The 22,105-nt window shown below is 37.6% G+C and overlaps 1 protein-coding gene across 2 annotated transcripts in view; it reads right to left on the bottom strand.

Annotated features, from left to right (window-relative positions):
* FAM193A (family with sequence similarity 193 member A) overlaps window positions 1-22,105 on the bottom strand; it is a 49,149-nt gene that overhangs the window by 8,025 nt on the left and 19,019 nt on the right. Inside the window, exons 8-18 of one of the 2 annotated variants that reach the window (XM_040592577.1) lie at window positions 18,160-18,237; window positions 16,453-16,565; window positions 16,063-16,305; window positions 14,000-14,153; window positions 13,716-13,895; window positions 10,429-10,680; window positions 7,764-7,962; window positions 6,310-6,582; window positions 5,695-5,977; window positions 3,289-3,475; window positions 1,155-1,385 (exon numbers count right to left, since the gene is read on the bottom strand). In XM_040592577.1, the coding sequence (XP_040448511.1) occupies window positions 1,155-1,385; window positions 3,289-3,475; window positions 5,695-5,977; window positions 6,310-6,582; window positions 7,764-7,962; window positions 10,429-10,680; window positions 13,716-13,895; window positions 14,000-14,153; window positions 16,063-16,305; window positions 16,453-16,565; window positions 18,160-18,237 (2,193 nt within the window). The remainder of the gene's footprint in view (window positions 1-1,154; window positions 1,386-3,288; window positions 3,476-5,694; window positions 5,978-6,309; window positions 6,583-7,763; window positions 7,963-10,428; window positions 10,681-13,715; window positions 13,896-13,999; window positions 14,154-16,062; window positions 16,306-16,452; window positions 16,566-18,159; window positions 18,238-22,105) is intronic. The other variant, XM_040592568.1, reaches the window with a different exon arrangement.

Genomic DNA, 22,105 nt, shown 5'->3' with positions numbered 1-22,105 from the left:
TTCTTGCACATTTAGGAGTGCTTGTATTGGATTACTTTTTCAGTTACAGAACACACATAAAAAACCCTAAGAGAATCTTCCACTTATGCTCTAACTGCATTGCAAGAGCAAAGTGAAATTTGCATTGTGAATTTTACTTATAAAATAACTCACTAAGTCCTGAGGTTGCTGAACAGTGCTACAACATGAACATAAAGAACACAATTTGTGAACATCAGGTCTTCCAAACCCATGGAACAGTCTGAAGGAGTGTAGAATTAGTGCCAGCAAGGAAATCCACAAACAAGAAGTATTATAGTGTGGTCACACAACATGCTTACCAGAACTCAAAAAACATTCAGCTACTAATCTCATTGTGCCTTGAGTTTTATACCAAAGGCTGATACTGAACTGCAGTAAGAAAAGTCAATTTCCTGCTTGTTCAACTTAAAAAACCCAAACATATTTCCTCTACTAACTCAGCAAATACTGGTGTTTTTTAAAAAAAATAATCACTGTTACACATTGGAGTTTTTAATAAATCTTTTTGACAGTTTCTATTTGAAAGCAACCTGTAATTTTTTCCTCCCTGTCCCCTCTCTGCAGCTTGCCGCTTCACTCCAGCTTGGGATAGCCCTTCACGTCATCACGTGGCACAGCACTTAACCTCTTTCAGTGAGGACAGCAAGGTGCCTGCTGCAATCATTCTAAAAACACTAAATCTCTACTATTCCTTTCTCATAAAAGCACTGACCTTACGTTTCTTGGCTTCCTACAGAGATGCTTTATCATAACCATTATACCAATACAGAAACACTAAGTTCTCTAACTTCCACCGCTGTTAAATGTCAATTCTACAAAACAGTCAAATGCTTAACATTTCTCAACACTTCCAAATAGCTTTCTAAAGTGTAGGAAATTCCAGTACAAAGCTGAATTGCAACCAAATACATGATAATGACATTGTGAGGAATCTTCCCAGTCTACTACATAGATTCCTCAGGTAGCATCAGAACAGGTAAGCTAGCTGTGTATATACAAACGGGCAGTGTACCACAAACTACACAGAAGCCAATTATACCAATATCATAAAGTCAGTGTACAGTACTATACTTACAGAGCGCGCACAGATTCAAAAACATGAGGTCTAGGATAAATCTACTTTTATGTCTTACCTTTCTTTGCTTATGTCTGGCTCGTTTGGCTGCCCGAGAACTGCTTACTGGTTTGGTTTCAGAGCTGTTTATAAATTGTAGCAAGTCCTCCACCTTTCGATGGTCAACAACACTTTCCCTTTCAGAGATCTGATCTGGTTTCTTCGGCTGTTCCTCCTTTCTTTTTGTTAGACGTAAACGAAGCTTTTCTCGCATCTCTGCATAATTTCTGCTGGTTGGTGCAGCTGGAGGCTGAAGGACAAATATCTAGTGATTAAACTATAAAAATTTCACTGACTTAATACTTTGAGATTTTGACATTTCTGACCTGCAAATAGCTGGGAAGGTCTAAACCTGAATAACAAACCCTTTATTGTTTGTATGTGTACCTAAAGGTTTATTTAAAAGGCAACAGAACTCATCAGACTTGGTGCTAGCTTGTCAACTGTATTTTCCAACCAAAAGGATGTCTCTTCTTGCAAGGGAATGACAAGTAAGACGACAAAGGTATCTCTTTAAAAGCAAAGAGATTTCCATATTCTCTTGTGATTGGTATACCACATTTGAAAACTTGAAGGGAGCAGACATTTGCTGCTGTTCCCATTTTATATTAAGTCTGTTTCAGAGTTTGGGCTATACAGGCCTCTGGGCTGTAACTGTGAAGGCTGGGTTACCCTGCACTGAAGCATGCCAGCATACCCTCCAGCAGAGTCGCATCAATAACTTGTTAACACTGCTGCAAGGCGAATCCTTGCGTCTTGTTTCATATCTGTATTCCCAGCCACTGCTCCTGCATCTCAACTCTTCATTCCTCCCTCACTCCTGCTGCCTTACCCTCTCCCCTCCTGCACCAGATCTAATGTCCATCTGTTTGGAGCTATACCAGTTCAACTCATTAAACCAACAAAACTAAGCCTATTAAAAAATCCTTAAAAGGATTTTAACAGGCCTGTTGCCTGTTAAATATGGCTTTATGTACACAGACAAACTTAAAAATCCTGTACTATTCTGCCACTTCAGCAAAATGAGTAACTTACTGTGCCATCAGACAACTAACAAAGACAGATCAATCATGGACACATCCCCTCCCTACCCCTTTCGGCCACAGGGCAGGGGCTTTTAATTCACTTCAGGCCCTAAGATGAAACTGTATTTGTTCAAATACAGGGCCAGTAAGTTAAGCTTTTACTTCAAATAAGAAAAAAAAAAAAAAGGCCAGATACACATTGTACTAGTTAACTGATTATTAAAACAGACTACACAGATTTAGAAACCAGGCCAGCAGGAAAATTAAATCTTAAGAAAAAAAATGTATGTGGCCACTTAACAGCTTTTAGCATTTCATTTGTGCAAATGAAAAGATATGATTACAAGAACTCACTAGACATGTTACTAGTATGAAATTAACTTAAGGGCTATTCAAAGTGTTAAGTAGTAAAATACAGAACATAAAGGAAAAGATTTTGTATAACCTGCATGCTTTAGAGCTTAATAGTTTCTTCAAAACACCCTTTAACTACAAATACAACTGAGTGCCTATCAAGATGTACCAGTAAAGAAAATGCTTTGCAATACTGAAGACAGGGAAAATGTAGTTTGGGTTTTCCTCTGATAAAGTGTAATTTAAAATGACACTGCCTAAGTTCTAGGTAAGAATAGTTTCTTTTTAAAAAAAACAACAAACAACATAAATACTTTGAGGATTGCTGTTTTGACAGATGGGAGAATGGTTCATAAATTGCCACAAACATTTTAAAAAAATGTCCTATATTAAATGTATTTTTACCCAAATTTGTGGCTTATTCATAATTACACTACTACAGATGACTGCATGAATTTTGTAAAGTTATTTAAATGGCTCAATGTCCCTTTTTGCAGTTTCAATCAAACATGGTGTCTACTAATCAAGTCAGTTGCTTCCTAAATCTTTTAGTAATTTTTATTACTTATGAACTGCATTGAAGTGGAAAGGTCTGTTCCAATTCTCCAATTCAAAGAGGAAAATTACTTTCTAAGCAAGCTCCTTTTTACTACTTCTGTTGAGTAAACTCCAATGCCACCCCCCCTTAGTTGCAGTCTGATAAATCACATGAAATCAAGGATGAATAAACAATAAAGAAATCACATAAAACCAATTAAAAATCCAATAACTTACTCCTCCATGGCCGAAGAACTCACAGTAACAGCAGTCACAGTATTTGCCTTCCTTCTGATTTGTGGATGTTGAGGTACTGGAGCTATGCTCTGAACAGCTGTCTTCATCTTGACTCTCCTCTCCATCATACTGTTGATGATCATACGTGTTACTGTTCTCACAACGATGGCCCTCACAATCAGGATCACTATATTAAATTAAGAAAAAGCTTATAAAAACTCCAATTATAATCAGTAAGTGAAAACTGAGAAAAACATATACAGTTATTGTACATCTACCAGCAACAATGACTCTCAGACTGGGCTATAAGCCACCAGTGATGCATCAGATCCTTGCAGATGCATCCAACAGCTTGCAAATGGACATGCTCAAAACCAAGCAGCAAGAGAAGATTATACATGGGTAAGCGATTTATAAGAACTCATTTAGTGACTCACTGAACAAGCAGCCTAGAGAATGAGTTTCGCAACTGTTCTGCCTGAATTTAAACAGATAAAACAGTTTCAGAAGTAGTGATTCTAGCTTTTTTTAAATGAAATGGTTTTGAAACTGGTACCCATCTCATCACTTGCGGTCTGAAGAGAGCTCTGCAGTTGCAAAGCACTCAATTTCTAAAACCTCCCGGGTTTAGGTAAGATTTTCTAGCTCTTGGCTTAAATAAAAAAATTCAAGGTCAGCTAAAACCGAAGTGTTTCCATTACCCTGTTTGCACCTTTATTCTCAAGGGGAAATACTAGTGTGTCTCAAATACACAGCAGTTTATTCCCTCCATAGCTCTGTGTAACTGTGCACTCAACATATCTACTGTCCAGTTTTTCAAAAACTGATGTGATCTTTCTTCAAAAGAAAAAATATTTTTTTAAAAAACATTCCTCTAGCATTAGTATTTCTTTGCTTTTATGTTAGAAAGGTGAAAGCAGGCCATAATCTGTCTTATCTGCAAAATATATGTGAATCTTCTTTCTTGATCTTGCTTCTCTCTCTCCCCTCCCCGTAAGTCTTTCAAGAATTAGCAACCAGGACAGAATGAAAAGTTCTGCAACTTCAGTATCCTAGTTAGGAAAAAGGCATGCAGAACTGTTGCACATAACAGGAGATACCACCAGTCAGTACAAATGCTCTGACTACTCAGTTTGAGCAGCATCACTGTTTCTTGCCTGTTGAGAGTTAGCATTACAGGGCCCAGCAGCTTGGTGGCATAGTATGTGCTAGGGGCAACAGATACAATCCCATAGAAATCAAGGCTTCATTAATTCTGCTGCTCAGTCACTACACTGAAAGGCTAGAGCACAAAGCAGTTTTTCCCCATTACAGACATCACTGATTCATGTAGACTGCAATAATTGCTTCTGGGTTCTCTCCCAGTTCATTCCTTATGAGATAATGTTACCATGTTAGCACCTGGAGATGATGACAGAAGTTGGATTTCTATTGTGTTAAATAATCTATATTAAATTCTCTCCCTGCACTAGGTAAGAAAGTTTCTTTAGGAAACTGCAGTATTTCTGAAGCATGAAAGAACAATTACATGTTTTGTGTTATCAATAAAAACAGTTGGTAACAGAAATAAGGATATTCTTAGAAGCACTTCAGGTATGCAGTTACAGAACTCTGCCTAAATCTCGCATCATCTTCTGCTAACTACTGCAATAGCCAGGAGACTACACTCATAGCAACCATGACCACAGCCCTACAAGTCACCAAGTACTTACAGCAATGACTTAACTGCTCTTCTGTTATACCTAAGCTCTTCAGACATATCAAAGAGTTGGCACCATTGTCAGTCTGCCACAATACATAACACTACCAGAAGACAGCCCTACCAAGCTCCTCCTAAACTCCAAACCTTTGAAAAACTTCGGATATCTGAACACGCTTCCACACTACAACCACTGGTGGGACTAATGCCTAAGAAGTCTTAAGTGTAGTCCGGAAAATGTGTTACTATATGTCAGATTTCAAGACCACACATGACATTTTTATAGTTTGAGCTAAACCTGTCTACAGACTCTTTATTTTCACAGCTTTTCATTCCTACTTGCCATGTAATGCCAAAATGACAGAAAACAGATATACTATACAACAGGTTTTTGCCTCAGCAGCAGCAATCACTACTGGCAATGACAGAGTATGAAAGAGTAGAGCCTGACTTACTTATCCCAGGTCACATTTCTACAAGTGAGCAAACTTTTGTTTTTAAGTCTCTAAACTCAGCAACTAGATTTTGCAGCCGAAATCGTATTTTTGAAGTTTCACACCAAGTTACATACTAAGTATCTGAACTCTGTCTCACTTGCTGAGCACACATTTCTTTCACACTACAACCACTGGCAAAAGAGAAGATGTATACGCATTTTAATTCCCCTTCTACTGTAAAAAACCAAACAACAATAACAACAAACTCACCTGCAGACACTTGGTGGGGCACTTACAGAGCTGTCTGTGGTTGAAGTAGGAGGCGCAACTGTAGTAGGACAAAGACCTGAATGAGGATCCACAAATCCAGGGGCTGTTGCAGCAGTTTTGGGGAAAGAAGGAGCAGCAAGATTTGGAAGATGTGGTGTAGAGGCTGGAGACAGTGCAGCAGGAGAAAGAGAAGGAAGGGATGCTAAACTGGTAGGACTATTTCGTGGTGCAACTGGTGCTGAATGTCTATGGTCCTCTTTATTAATATTGTGGAACACTTCACCTACATTGGGGGAAAAACAAACCACTTAAAACCAATAATAACTAATATATCTGCAATAACTACCCAAACAATCATACGAATTGCTGGAAGTTCTCAGCTTCAGTAAAAATCAGCAGTATTTCAACACCTTTCTATTACTAGTTCCAAACCCTAACATCAAGATATTTTACAAAGTTCCTTAATCCAAGAATACACAGACTAACTCAAGAGTAAGAACAACAGTTAACGAAAACCACTAAGACACGTAACATTACTAAAACAAACAGATATAAACCTTTAGCTACCTGTACTTGGGGCAGTCACTAAGCTGTATGTGAATTACAAATCCTTACCTATCGATGAAGGTCTCTTGGATGATACTTTGAATTGGTTGCTGCTTGACTGCACTGTAGTTGCTGTGCAGGAGACAGAAGAAGTGGCAGAAGAGGTTGCCATGACAACTTTATTAGCTTCCATAAAGGCATCCTGGAAATTGTACAGACATTTCTTCTTTGCAGCATTTTTTTTCTCCTTGCTATCAGTAACTGCTGTTGCTTCATTGCTAGATGTAGTAGGAAGTGCTTCGGGTCTTATTTCTGAGAGTGCTGGTGCTAATATATCACTCCCTTCAATTGAAGCACACACAGAAATTAAGAATCACAGAATTACAAAATTTTCTTTATGGCATTTAGAATTAAACGTTCAATAAGTTATATGCCGACAAGCAAGGATATACTGTTAGTGTTGGCTTTGTAAGATTAGTGATCCTTCTTTCCCCCTCCCTCTCCCCAAAATAACATAGCTGTAACAAGGTGCTAAGAAGTCTCAGAGCAGAAGGCACAAACTTAAAGTTAAAATTTTAAGAACAGTATTGTGTTAACAAGTAGCAAAAATGCTACCGATAACTTTATCCATGTATAATTTTAAGATTAAAATCAGTCCACCATTTACATGTTAACTATATAAGCTTCAATATCTTAAGTCCAGGTTAGCTGTGCAACAATTACAAGCAGGAGCAACATATCTTTTGGAACACCTATCCCTAACTACATTAGTAAATGGATGAGCTGTCCTACTGGGGAAGTCTTCTGGATGTTTTTAATGCCTTTCCTTTTAAATATCACTGTAACAGCATGACACAAGTTAGCAGCAGATCATTCTGAAAAAAGCCAACACACAAATCTGAGCTTCCTCTTTCATTCAAGTCAAAAATAAAATAAAATAAAAAAGTGTTTTCATCTTTGCTACGTTGCAAATGGAAAGATATTTCTCTCTCCACACTGTTGTTTCTCTTCTATTCTCTTTCACTTTAGCCACTAGTGTTTCCAAAGGCTTCCTGGGCTAAAGTAATCTTTTGCTCTATTTATGCCTGTCTTTTTGAATGACAATGCAGTTATCTCTGCACGTTATAAGACACTGCAGCATGGAGTACCATGTGACCAGTGCTCTTACAAACCTGTAGAAAAAGAGCAGGCCTTTGTGGCAGAAGATTAAAAGTTATTTAAGTTTCCCCTTAATTCCCATTTCTGTGCAAACTGGAACTTCTGAAGACAAAAATACCTCTACAATGACTGTAGGTGAAAACCAGCATGCTATTCTTTTGCCTTTAGCATCCCTTCTCCAATACATAAGAATTTATTTTTCAATTTTCAGCCCCACTGGAGTAGAAGTGGCAGCAATTCTGTCAGAATCCCATCTTATAAAACTATGATGATGAAACCTACCACTCCTGGAAAAAAGTGCTACAAGTCCATTTCAAAACATAAGGCTTTTAACTAGTCAGTGTGAAGTAGTAATAAACCCTCACCAGGAACTGTATCAGGCAAAAATGTAGCAGGATTCCAGTTCTTGTCATTCATCATCTCTGATCCCCAAAGACTTATAAATTTAGAGCTATTCCAATCTGGAGTGCTCCCAAAGCAGCTTGGATAAATATGATCTTGGAGAGATGCATTGAATACTTGATGCTTGTTTGTATGATTTTGAACTGGAGCTGGCGGTAATGCCTATAAAAAATAAAGTGTGTTTTCCTCATTAATATTCTGTTTGCTTACACAGTCACTCCAACAGCAATATTCAAATCATAGTGTTTCAATTGTGAAAGGCATTATAAAAATCATAACAAACAATATTTCCGAGAGTGATATAAAGACTGGTTTGTTGTTTTTTAAAGCAGATAATATATTACACAGATTGTATGTACATGTATATATTTTATAATCACAAACACTGCTTTGAGATTCTGCTGATGAATACAAAAAGTGTTCTCTAAAAATACTTGGATTAATATCTATTGATATTGATCTATCATCATTTTTAATTAAAAACAGTATTTGTATGAACACAGAACTTGTTAGGAATTATTACCTTTCAAAGCCTAAGCTGCCAAAACCAATATTCTGTGACATGATAATTCATTACCACGTAAGACAATTGTGATAAAGGGTTTATGAATACTTCAAGATTGAAAGTAAGTACAGTAGAAAAAGAAATAAAACACATTATGTGAAAACATAATTTTAACAGTGATAATATTCTTCTGCTTTTTCATCTCTAAGTATTACCAGGTTCCTGACTTAAAACTTAACAGGCAAGGAATACACCCTTTTACTTTAGAAATTGGGGAAAAAATACCAACCCAGGAACACACACTTTTGCTTGTTTTACAGAGGCAAGTTGTACTGGCTCACCCCATTTCTTCTAGCTGAAATTTTTTATTCACATTCTAAAATTAACTTTCTCCTAGAGACCTTGTGCAATGCCAACATTATATTCAATTACTGTCACCTTTAAAAAAGCCAAGGAAAACCGAGTTCTATTTTTACACTAGATGTAGTGCAATGAAAAGCTACACAGAAGTAGATACAGATATTAAAAATATCAACTGAGTCCAGTGACATTTCAGACATGAAAGTCTAAACACTCATGGCCAAGCAAGCTACTTACATACCCGTCTCCTTTTTCTATACAGAAGGATTTTCATTATCTAACTATTGGTGAAGGTGGGAGGGGCTGGAATACCCTGCCTTAAAGAAAATTCATATACATGAGTACAAAGGAACACTTCACAGGGCAGAACAGCCTATCCATGATGAACCAAGCCTGATCCAACAGGGCTGGCTTATTAGCTCATTCACTACCAGCTCTACTGAATTCAGCTGGCTCTTTAAAGGCGAAAACTCCCTAAAGCTTCAGCTTCCACATATGTCTTTCCAACTCGAGCACAACATAAATACATGGAGCCCAGCTGGTTCAGGTGCTGTGCCAGAGCTAATAGGTCTGGCCTGCATTACAAAGCCACTCTAGTGCTAGCAACCTGCTACTCTGCATGGGGCTTCTGGTGCAGCCTTGACAGCGTGCTGCAGATGTTCTGCTACACAAAGGTCTTCTGAAAGGGAAGACAGCAGAAATCAGGGATGGGAGCTTGAGTAGATTGCTGTAAGAGATGCAAGAAGAGATCTGGAAACATGGCAGAAGGTAGGTACAGCAATGAGGGGTTTGGAATGCCATCCTACAGGAATGGCAGTAGGCTGCTGAGAAACGGCAGGCTGGCATACTGCACTTACAGAACTGATGCACTGCAACACAGATAAGGAACAGATACCAATAAGACAGAAAAAAACAAAGTGAATGTTCAGGAGGACAGTAACAGTAAGTAACAGCCATCTTAGTCAACTCTCCTTGCAACCACAGGACCACTGGACCACATGAAAGGGAGATGACAGGAATATGTATATAGTGACCAAAGGTTTTGCTGCTTTCAACAGTGCCCACAGTTTGACTGATTTAAATAGTATGTGAAACCACCACATTAAAAGTATTTCTTGCAATTGACTTATACTTCTGAACAGCTGTCACCTGGTCCTAATCCTTCTTCCATATCTTTCTCTTGTTTATTACTCATGAGTTTTGGGTCAAAACAATTTTGCAGAACCTGCAAAAAAGCAAGTTCTCTCAAAGCACAAAAAGAACCCTTACAGATTCCTACACTTCAATTCCCCCCCCCCCCAAACGAACCCCAAAACCCAAACAAAAACCCCAAACCTCACAAATTAAAATCACTACCATTTTTTCATTAGAAGCCTCAGAATATTATTGCCAAAATGGAATATTAAATTTTGACCTTCAATATAAATGAAATGGAGAGTTAATTAGTCCTATTACACTGACTGAAGTCCTATCACTGCTACCACCATTCAAGACTCATTTGACTCCACATGCTTTCTAATACCAGTAAGGAAATGATCAGTCTTCTTGACAAAAGCTACCCTTCGCTCTGCTGTACAAACCTTCCACCAGTTCTGAATCTGTCCTGTTCCCTACCCATCACTATTCCCTCCAAGAGGACTACTATAAACAGACCACAACTTAAAGCAGTTTTCATGGTTTCATTGATACTTGGTCATGCTGGTTTATACACACATACAGTATTTTTCCTGGGATGTGGATGCATTCATCTCCATCAGGCTTACCTTATTGTGTGTAAAGGGAGAAGCTGTATACAAGGTGGGATGGATAAGAGGACGAGGCAGATGAGGAATTGTATGCAATGGTATATGTCCATGGATATGAGGATAAAGATGAAGTGCAGGATGTGCAGGTTTTTCAGGATTCATAAACTGGTGGCCAGCAGGCAGGCGTCCAGTTGCAAGTGCAGAGGCTGTTAAACCTGAGGCTTCTTGTTTGCAAACATGACATTCACAAGCATTTGGACCTTGGTCAGCCTGTAAGGGGAAAAAAAAAATATCAATCTACTCTACAGTTAAATCAGCAATTTCCCCCATCCTTTTTTCTTAGTAATATTCAGTTATTTCATTTTGCATACATCAAGTAATATTTTCAGAGAATGCACCAATTAATATTTTCAGAGAATGCACAGAATTCTTTCATCTAACACAAACAGAAAAACCTTGTAGTGGAAGAGAAGCACTATTGGAGGGTTTTTAATCTTAGTTAAGAAAAGAATGCCCTAAAGATTGACAACATTTCATACTATACAGACATTTAACGTCCACTGTCGTTGACAACATGCGAGATACTGATACAAATAATCAAGAACAGACAGAAATAGGAACCTTGACAGTATTTGAACTTTACTAGGAACTAATTACCCCCCTATAAAAAAATCAAATGGGATGATTATTTCCCAAACACACGGATAAACAGTTGAGTAGAAAATAGTAATGTGTTCATTAGCTGATAAACTTGGAAGCAGTCCTGAATGGCACTAGGCAGAGCCCTGCCAGCAAGTCAAAGGAGGTGATCTTTCCACTCTGCTCAGCACTACTGAGACATACCTGGGGTGCTGGGTACAGTTCTAGGCTGCCCAGTACAAGAAAGACGTGGTGAGTCCACTGAAGGACCACAAAGATGGTTTAGTTCTTGGAGCATCTATCGCACAAGAAGAGGCTGAGAGAGCTAGGACCATTCAAGCCTCAAGACAGATGTCTCAGGGGGATCTTACCAGAGTGAGCTTCCTGACTGGGCAGGGAAGAGTAAAGACGACAGCCAGACTCCTCTTAGTGGTATCCCATGAAAGGACAAGAGGAAACAGGCAGACTGAAATACAGGAAATTCCACTCAAAGTGTTTATTTTTGAGAGTGGTTGAACACTGAAACATGTTACCCTCAGCAGTTCTGGAGCCTCCCTCCTTGGTGATACTCAAAAACCTGACCAGACAGTGCTGACCAACCTTCTCTAGATGACCTTGCTTTTAACAGGAGGGCTGAACTAGACTGTCTGCAGACATCACTTCCAAACTCAAATATTCTGTGACTGTGTGAAGCAGACATTTCTCCTGAAAAATTTCATAATCACATCAACCATGAAAAATTCCATGCTTTCTTAGAACTTTTTACTGCTCTCAAAGTATCATTAGCCTCTGTTGTCTCAAAAGGATTCAAGACTTTGGAAGAAAAGCAGCCCAGGAACGAGCAGCTTCGCTTCCCTCTCCCAACTCGGTACTTCTTCCTGCCATTGTCACCTGACATTTCAGTGGAAGATAATTTTACCAGAAGCAACACCAGGAACACGTCCCAACAGCTATTTTTCCCAACAATGTGGCAGTACATATTTTTCCAAAATACAACATGAGCTAACTAATCTTTCTAGAAAATAACTGAGAGGTGGTATTGTTCTATAATATGCCTTCCTCTCAGAAACAAGTAACTCTTCATTACCACTTAAAAGCATTACAGCCTTTGACATAAGACATACTTTAACAGCCAAAGACTTCATTAATTCAATCATTGTATTTGATTTACTAGCTACACAGAGAAGAAAAAAACAACTTTCTCATTAAAAAATTAGCATTACCAGGAAACCAATACTAATCTACTAACAAAAAATGGGAAGGAGACATCAAACAGTATGGTGAGATTCAACATCCAATTCTGACAAACTTCTGGGTACTGAGCATGCAAGAGATCCGAAGAAAAAAAAAGATACCAAGTAAATGAACAACCCCAACAGATAAAGTGAAAAAATCTCAAATGCACATGACATATACCAGTGAAATCAATCACTTGAATGCAGTGTTAAAAGGCAGACACTCAGTCTGAGAGAAAATGGAGATAAAAAACAGAAAGTCATTACAAGTTCTTCGGAACACCACCGAGAAAATTCTTCTTCTCAATGAATACAAAAAAAAAAGTTTAAATACGACTTCTTACCTTGCGTTTTAGCTGGCATCCCTAAGGCAAGGCATAATCTCATTTGATTTTCTACAGTAAATGCTGAATCTGTTCACCAGTTTCAAACTAGTCTGACTAAGGTCTCGGCCCATGTAAGTATTATGCCATTGGTCAGCCACACACAGGAAAAAAAAATAAATCTCAACATACTCACTGAAAGAGAAGTAGCTTAATACTCTTACACATGAGAAAATACTTCCAGCGGAAGGCCTTGCAAACTTCCTAACCACAGGGGAACATCTAATGGGAGTTCCACCTGACCGTTGTCTAAGCTCTCAGAGGTACCCCACCTGATGTGGCTTCTTTTTACAATGAGCAACAAAAGCAACTGGTATGCTCTCTCTCAAAGCAGCAAGCCCGTGTTGTAGCTGCAGGGTAACTCAGAATGACAGCCACACAGTGACAAAGACAAGTCCATCCGATGGTTTCCTTTGGTGTTCAGTTGATAAACCAAACACCGCTACCTGCTGAGCAGATACTCTAAGCATGGTTCTCTGGGTGGTTTGGTGACCTTACAGTAAGGAGCTCAATAACATCAAATAAATTATTAAAAAAAAAAAAAAAAAAGGAAGAGATCTAAATCAAACACCAAGACCTGTGCCATAAGTCATGCAATACTTTTAACTACAGGGTTTCAACAAGGAAAGTTACTCTTCATACACAATATTAAGAAGTACCCATTAACTAAGTACTTAGCATAATTCTGCCCACTCCACCTCCTTAATTTCAAATAACATTAATATTTAACAAAGACCAAGCTCAAACTTCCAAGCAGAAATGGTTGTTAGTTTCTGCTTCTCATTCATACTCGCAGGAATCAATTTTTTCCCCTTTCACTGAAGACACCTTCAATATAAATAACATATCTCAGGTTCTGACTAAAGGAAGATATTAGCCACAACAATAATACAATTGGCTGAAAAATATTTTAGGTATCATACCTACATACTGATAACTTCATATATTAAATGTTAAATATTTAACTGAAGATGTGAATCTATTATCATTCGAGCAGCCACATTACAAAAATTAGTTGACTAAAAGAGTTGCTTTTAGACTACTATACCTGTTGACTAGGATAAGAAGGTGGTGGACTATCTATTTTTGCTTCATCTTTCCTTAAGGCCCTTTTTCCTAGAGACATTTCCTCCTTTTGAGTCCCTGGTGGTTCACCACTGCTCTCCCCATCTGCTTCTTCATCATCTGCTTCTGAGGAACTGCTGCTAGTACTGCTCACCTGAGGAGACTGGACAACATTAACTCATTAACACAGAGGTGAAGAACAGGCCTTTCTCCAGGCAGGCACATCCAACTGCCAGAAAAAGATACACGACACTGTAAATGCTGTACCTCATCTTTCAATGCCATATTTTCACCTCCGCCGTTTAGCTCACTGTGAATTCCATTCATGTTGGCTACCACCTCTGCATCATCATAATTATTCAGTGGGTAGATATCAGCAAATTTTGCTGGTAATGGTGCAACATCTTCATCATCACTACCACTGCAGGGAAAAGAGGCTTAGATAAATCACAGTGCTCAGTAACCTGTTACTGTGAAAGCAGGTAGAACACCAAAATGAAATAAAGTTGAGGGCATCCCTTGTATAAATGTTCCAGTCAGAAGTCAAAGGATTCTCTTCTAAGTCGTTAAACTGAACTTTCTTTTTCAAGCAAGTAAAACCAAGCAGCCTGCCATATAATCCTATTGAACATTAGCAGCTGCATGCCTGAAAACCAGACTGGATCGAAAATAGGATTCTCTCTATTTCTGTGTAAAATAATTTTCCACCTCTCTTTTCTGACCAAGAATCTATGGAATTAATAATGACAGGATATGGATGACCTTTAATTTGGTGAAAAAAAGCCTTATGCCAATGATTTCCTTTACAGAAAGCATGAAGTGGAAAAAAGTACAATATCAAAATGAAGTTTTTTCCATACGTTAAATGTCAAACCAGTAACAGTCAGTAGGGAACACTGAACACATCACAGTAACTCTTAAATTTCTCAACAGCAATTAGTTCCTAGACAACCTCACATCTACATGCTTTTCAGAATCTGCTCTAAAATACTTAATGGACATTTTTTCCACACAGACAGCTAGTAAAAGAACATGCATGTTTAATTACCTGCTCTAGGGAAGTACTGCAAAGATTGGTTAGTTCATGTTTCTACAGCAATCCAGAGCTCTTAAAAGAGCTCTTAAATTGTGCACTTTATCTTCCCTGCATTCTGTGAGATACTGTGCCAAAATTTAATTACATGATGGCACCATTAAGCATATTTCAAATATGCAATGAGGAAATAAAACACAGCAGATATTTTAAGACATAAAATGGCCCTTCCCCAAGGAGCAATGGTATTTCCCTAAAAATAGGCTTCTTACAGTAAGTAGTTCTTGGATTCAACTGAACAATTTTGGACATTTCAGTACCAAAACTGATGAGACTTCACAGAAATTTCAAACCACACATTTAAGAATAAGTAGCTAAACATACTGCCATATAATCTGTTTTCAAGCACTCCTCAAACGGGTTCAGAAACTAAACTCCTGTTACAGAAGATTAAACCACCAATGGTAGTAGATGCAAAGGTAAACATTTAGAAGAACATCAAACTTAGTGAAGTGATATTCATCAGAATCATCACACACATCTGCACTGTCCTCGTTCATCACACCACATTAACACAGAATGCCAATGCCAATTTCCTTCACTGTACTGACAACAGCTATTTCATCAGTGTTCCCACCAGTACTGAATTCAGTTTTAATTATTTCTTCAGAATATCACATAACAGAAGAGACTGCTTGTTAGTTGTACCGTAAGCACATACAGAAGCCAGCCTACCAAGCAGTTTTAACCTCAGAATTACAGAGGGAACAGAAGTCTACCATTTGACTAATGCCTCAAATCTGGTAAAAAAAAAAAAAAAAAGAGCGGCACATACTCCTTGATAGAGACAATTTTTGATGCAAGATTTGAGTTAACTTCAACAACCCTAAAAACCTCCCAACTAAAGGCTTTTCTGGAACTGATTCATATGAGATGACAATTCCTCAAAGAAAAAAAAACAGTAGTTCCCTTGCTCAGTCTAAGAAAATACGATTTTAAAATGATGCTCTGAAGCAGATCAGTATCTGATGTCTTTGTAATCACAAAGCAGGAAAATACATACTACATACACTTCTAGCAATACTGTTAAGTCAACATCTTCAGAAATTTTTAAGAAGGATCTATTTATTTATGTTTGCACAACATATAGCGCTGGAGTTGTGGTCTACTGAATACAGTGCATTATTAATTAGTTTTCTGAAGTAAAACAGCATTACATGATGATAAGTCAGCCAATGCAACTTGCCTGCTTAAGTTCAATTCAGTACAAAAATTTAAAACAGACAAAAGAACTTACAAAGTTGGTGCAGAACCATTATCTGCAAGGATCAGTCTGGGATGTTGCTGAATTGTAATAGGCGAGCTGGAACCTGATCCTGAACTTGCCGAAGACATGCTGGGTGGGCGGATCTCAGATAGATAATCCGGAGCAGAATCAATTTGTAGCGGTAACTGGTTAATGTGGATATCATCCGTTATAGGAGAATCCATGATGCCACATGTTAAAATGTGTGAAAGGCTGCAGTCATCACAAGTACATCTGTTCAAGAATTAAGATTACAGATTTTTATGACCTTATTTAACTAGTATTCAAAGTAATACTCTTTATTCCAGTAATACACCTCCTTTTTCCTCAAACAAGTAATTAATGATTTATTTTGATTTCATATTAAAAACATCAGCTCACCTTCTTCTATAATTACAGTTCGGACAGTCAGGCATGCTCAAACGTGATGACAGCATGTGTCTCATTGTGTCTGTGAAGTTGTTCTCCCCAGTTAGTGCTTTCTTGTTATTAAGCTGAAGTAAATTATAAAGGCAGTGTTTTAGTAGTGCAAGTCTTTCCATTAACAATTCAATGGCACATCATGATTAACAAACTACATAATGAAAAACAATTCTTTGGACAAAATATTTCAAAAGCAGAATAATTCACAGTAACTTCATGAAGGTGGTGTTTTGATCATGACTGAAAAAAATAAGTTCAAAGTAACAAACAACAAACATTTGGCACCAAAACTCCTCAAAGATAAGTATGTTTCTGCTATGGAATAGTAAAGTGGCCAAGCCCATCTCCTTGACTCATTACTATGTGCATCTTGCATGGTATTTCTGCTGATGCACTCTGAACTTGAGCAGTTCTTGTCTTGTTCCAAGGTATTCGCAAAAGGACACTGCTGACAAATGTAGAGAGAATGCAAATTCAACCTTAGCTTGCAAGAAAGAATTAGGACTAATTCTGTAGCAACAATGGGATAGATCCCAGGAACAAAGTAGCTTTCCAAAACAGGATCTGACTGCATTAATGAAAAAATATAATTCAAATAACCTCCACCTGGCAGAGACCTATAATCCTGAAAGCACCTAATTTCATTAGATACAAACCTTAAATTAAACAAGGATATGCCTGTGCTTCCACTTCTACAGATGCCCAGACCTGATTCATACTAGAGCGGCCACGGACTTACAGCTCACTTAACCTCAATTAGGATCAAGGAAAAAAAGAATTCTTCCTCAAGTCCTCTGAGAAGCCCTGTATACCAGATGTTCTAAAGGCAAGGTTAACACAGGCTTATGTTCCTTCTAGGTAAAAGTACTTACTGATGACTGCTTTGAGACACTGCCAATTTAAGCTTCAGTTTATTAAAATGTACTGTCATACTCTCTCTGGCTCATGACTAGTATTTCCTTCTGCACAGCAGTAAAGGAACAGAGACGTTCCCCATCCTCAGACTTGACTCTGGCCAAGTCACACTGTACTTTTACGGAAAGCATGATACATATTCCAGCACTTCTAGGCTATAAAAGGGAGTACCATGTCTTAAACTGCAGATAATTTTATAAAAGTAGGAACTTCTACTGGCCCCTCTCTGGCTACAGCTTAAAAAAGGCAGATAGTTCTGCTCAGCCTTTTCCCCACAAAACAAATTTAAGAGCCATCTCCAGAGTCCTAATGGATGCAATCATGTGCCCTGCTACTGTGGCTTAACACTTCCCAGCTCTGCACACACAAGGGTATTTGTTAAATTCTTGAACACAGTATTCTCTATCACGTACATCAAGGCAGCTCCATACTCAATGTATTGGCTGTTTTGGACCCCAGTCTAAGGCATCAAAAATTCCCCTTTTATTGTATAAAGTATTTTAACAACTGATTTTCAATCCTTAGACTATGGTGCTTACGTGTTTACCTTTTAGCAACTGAGATTACATACTATTATATACTCCTCTTGGATCTTGCTTTTCTGTGTCTTAGCTGACCAAATTTCATGCCTGGCATAGTTTAGAATTATATCACGTAGAACTAGTACAATATACTACACTCATATGATTGCATCTTACAAATATACATGAAGCATTAGTATAACTTAGTATGGTATAAAAAAAAACCTACCTGCTCTTCAATAAAACGCTTCTGCTTAAAAAATTCCCAGTCTTCCTTTAGCATGCGTTGTTTTGTTTTCATTGCCATCTAAAACAGAATTTAAGAATTTAAGGAAAACTCATTGATTTAATCATAGAAAACCTATGCTGTTGTCAATCGGTCTATCAGTTTCATTAAACCTAGCTTGTCTATACTATTTTGAAAGTACTTACATACTTAGTCAATATGAAGCATATTTTGTTTGCTAATCATTTGATTTGAGTCACTTAAACATAAGATATTAATATTAGTTTACATTATTTTTCAGCCAGATTTCTCCACTGTTATTCCTTACGTTAATAATTCTTCTCGTTAAATATTTTCATAGCATTTTCAATAAAATATGACTTGCATTAAATCCTCAACATGTCAGATCCACTAAAATCCATTTAAAATCTAGAAATACAGGACTGTCGTCAAGGCCTTAACACAGGCTCAAGTGCAAACTCTGATGTCCCACATGTGGAACTAACCACCCAATCAAAGAGTCAAAAAAAAAATAAATAGTAGTGACCTAGACACACACTATTTATCACTTTTGTTCCTCAATATATTTCATGTCCATGGAAAAATATTTTGTAATCACTCGTCCCTGTATCATATCACCATAAATGTACATAAAGCCTGTAACCTTTTTGTACACAAGTAATATTTTTTGTGATCTAGTAAAGCAATTCACTCAGAGAAAGCGAAAAGCTTCCATGAATTTTAACACAGCAAAATGCAAGAACAGATCCTCTCCTGTTGTACCTTACAACATTTTAAGAGCACTACTTAATCAGTGAAGAAAAACTGCTATCTAGGCTATCTTTTACAGTTCTTCTTTTCAATTTACCTAATTAATTTTAAAAAGTCTACCACCATTTAGAATATAGCTATTTGCTTCATAAAGATACGTTAGTGAGCCAAAGTCCAGTAGGTGATGCCACTAGCGATCTTTTTTTCTTCCTTCAAAAGCACGCCTCCAGAAATTCATACTTGATCAAAAGTTTAAAGTCTCAGTGTTAACCCAAGTGTATTATTGCTATTATCATTACCTAACTTGGGAAAACAAAATTCTAAGCTGGGGATTTGAAACAGTATTAAATGGTAAAATTTTGCCTAATGAATTTCTGAAAGTCAGCAGCATGCAATTATAATTACTACCGTGGATTTTGGTTTCCTTTGCTCCAGTGAGGTTACATTAACTACAACAACAAAAAAAAGGAGTTTATCATGTGCATGTGTGTTTTTTTAAAATAGCAGCATACATTAAATACTCTTGAACCATTGATGCCATTTCTTAGACACACTAAAAGGTACTGCAGAGCCTGTGGCCAACAACATCAGAAATTCCACCCTGGCTATATTAGCAGTTTCTGAGAAACCTTGAGTTATATTTCAATATGGCAACACTCAGTAGCTTAGGTGCCCTGCCACCTAGCTAAATCCTCACCATCAGAGACAGGCACCTATATTTACTACACATTATAAGAGAAGACTTTAATGCCAAAGAATGACTTTTAAAACAGCCAGTGCATTAACTGGGAGCTGCCTACTCAAGCCTGCCAAAAAACTGTCAAATAAAACAGCATGGTTTAAGTCTTGGTACTCTTGAGTATTAATGGTAGCAGGGGCTGAAGCTAGTTTTCCTACTTCCAGCTTCACAGTCTCTCCACTATCCCATGTCTGCAAGTATATCAAGTTACTGATTCCATAAAAAAACTGGAAATCACTTCTCTCCCTCTTTCTTTTCCCCAATGAATACTTATTTCAGCAGAGCAAAGCAGATGCAATACAAGCTACATGATTAACGCCCAAAAATTTTGCTAGCGAGTGCGAGATAAAATCAAATGCCATCATAAGTTAAAATTTACATTTCAATCTTGCACATCTGCAATGAATACACTACCACTGCTACCCAATGGAGTAAAGAAGTCCACTAGCACCCTCTTTCTTCCTCCCTGTTTATTGAAGGCCAAAAAGTATTTAAGATCCATCAGACAAGACATAGTAAAAGTGAGACAGATAGGTGAACAAGTACTTCCCATTCTAAAATAGATTTCATCATGCAAAAAAAGCCAGCAGTTTTGGTCAGAACTGACACATACCCCTAGATCACCTATGAGAACTGTGATGTTCATACATACATCACAAGATGCTTGTTGCTTCCAAAAAATGCCCTGTATAGAATGTGAATAGCATATTTGAGCATCCCAAATTACACCTGTCAATCTAATCTATTTTCCTACCCTGTTTCACTAGAAATAATAACATTAATTCCTCTTATCACAAACTCTCAAGCACCCAAAAATAGCGAGCATTTCAATTATTTATACAGTCACCATAAAGACAAAAAAACATTATGGCTGTACAACACTTTTTTCTATTAAGTTGTCCAGGACTGTTAAAAAAATAATCACACACAAATATGGAGAGACAAGCAAGAAGCTCTTCCTGGGCTCTTGTAGAGCTGGGCAAAGCTATTTCTATATTCCTTTCTTCCGTGGGAGCCAGCAGTAAAAAAAAGGAAATACTTTCACACATATGACTATCTAGCCACTACTTATAGAAATGATCCAGATATACTTAGGACCTCCTGAGTAAAATATAGTCTAAATTTGCCAAGAGAAACAGGATCTGGAGGTACAAGCTGCATACATTTAAACTCTCTGGTATTCCAGATACCCTAAACATCTTCCTCAGATTTTAACATGTGATGAATACACGTGCTGATATGAATGAATTCTTATTCTGAATTTTATTACAGCAGTGTATCAAATTACATGTCTGAGCATGACGCAGCTGTCTTACACAGTCTTGAAAAAAAGGTATTGTATTGCTTGCAAAAGTATTCACCTTTTCCTCCAAGAAGTAGGAACATACCATACCATACCAGAGGGTCCATTAATTATCTCTGCTGATGCCCTGTCTAAAATTTTGGGTATAGTTCCACAGCAGATAAATGAGGACCAGTCTTAGGATTTTCCTCTGTGATGCTGTCTCTTTAAACCTTTGATACACTTGCAATAAAACTTCACAGTTTTCTTAAGCCAAGAGGCAGCAAATAATGAATACACATTCACTGTTAAGATCTACAGTTTCCATAGTAGCCCAGCTTTCTGAATTCTATCTAGTTGACAAAAATATTGCTTGCAAATTCAGGTAAATGGTCATACCGAATCATGTGTTTTTGATCAAGAGTATAACCAGAGGTAATAATCAACATGGGGCGTAAGGCATGACTGTGAAAATGCTTTTTCTACATGTAAATACCAATATAAGTATCAGTATCTCCTTTAAAATCTAATAGTTTAAGGTTTGGAATTGTTTCTCCTACACAACCCCCTTGCAGTTGTGGGTTTTTTTGTCATTACGAAGAAGTCATCACATTAAGTTTCCACAAATGGTAAAAAGGTTTATGTTTGCATCAGGATGCAGGCTTCACTGAGCAGATAAAATGCTACAAGACAGTAGTTGTGGTAGTTGCATGGTCACTTGATACAGAAAAATATGAAAATAAATCAGTTAGAAGTTGATTTTGAAGTGGTACAGATCAACCAGTCAGAAGCCTGACATGAACGTGACTCTACAGAAATTCCATCTTTTAGAAAAATAAAGCAAATGAAGTGAACTGGGCTCCCTTTCTTACTGTAGACGCAGTATCAGACAGCCACGACACCCTGACACCATGCGGAAGATTACTCCCAGTAGCATAAATGTGAGATGATGAAATTTTACTGAGATCTCATCAAATATTTAGGTGCATGAAAACAGCCAGACCGAGAAAAAACTTGGTTTTCTGTAACTAATAGCTCACAGATGCAGACTCCAAATATAGAACGATCTCTAAAAGTAAGATTAGTTATGTCCTGTCTCCATCTTGAGGGTACTGGAATTAACAGCAAAAGTTCACTTACACCTTCATCACAGGGAA

This window comes from Falco naumanni, chromosome 1, assembly GCF_017639655.2.
Source record: "Falco naumanni isolate bFalNau1 chromosome 1, bFalNau1.pat, whole genome shotgun sequence".
In the NCBI taxonomy this organism is placed as follows: domain Eukaryota; kingdom Metazoa; phylum Chordata; class Aves; order Falconiformes; family Falconidae; genus Falco; species Falco naumanni.
This window is presented reverse-complemented; position numbering and strand designations above follow the sequence as displayed.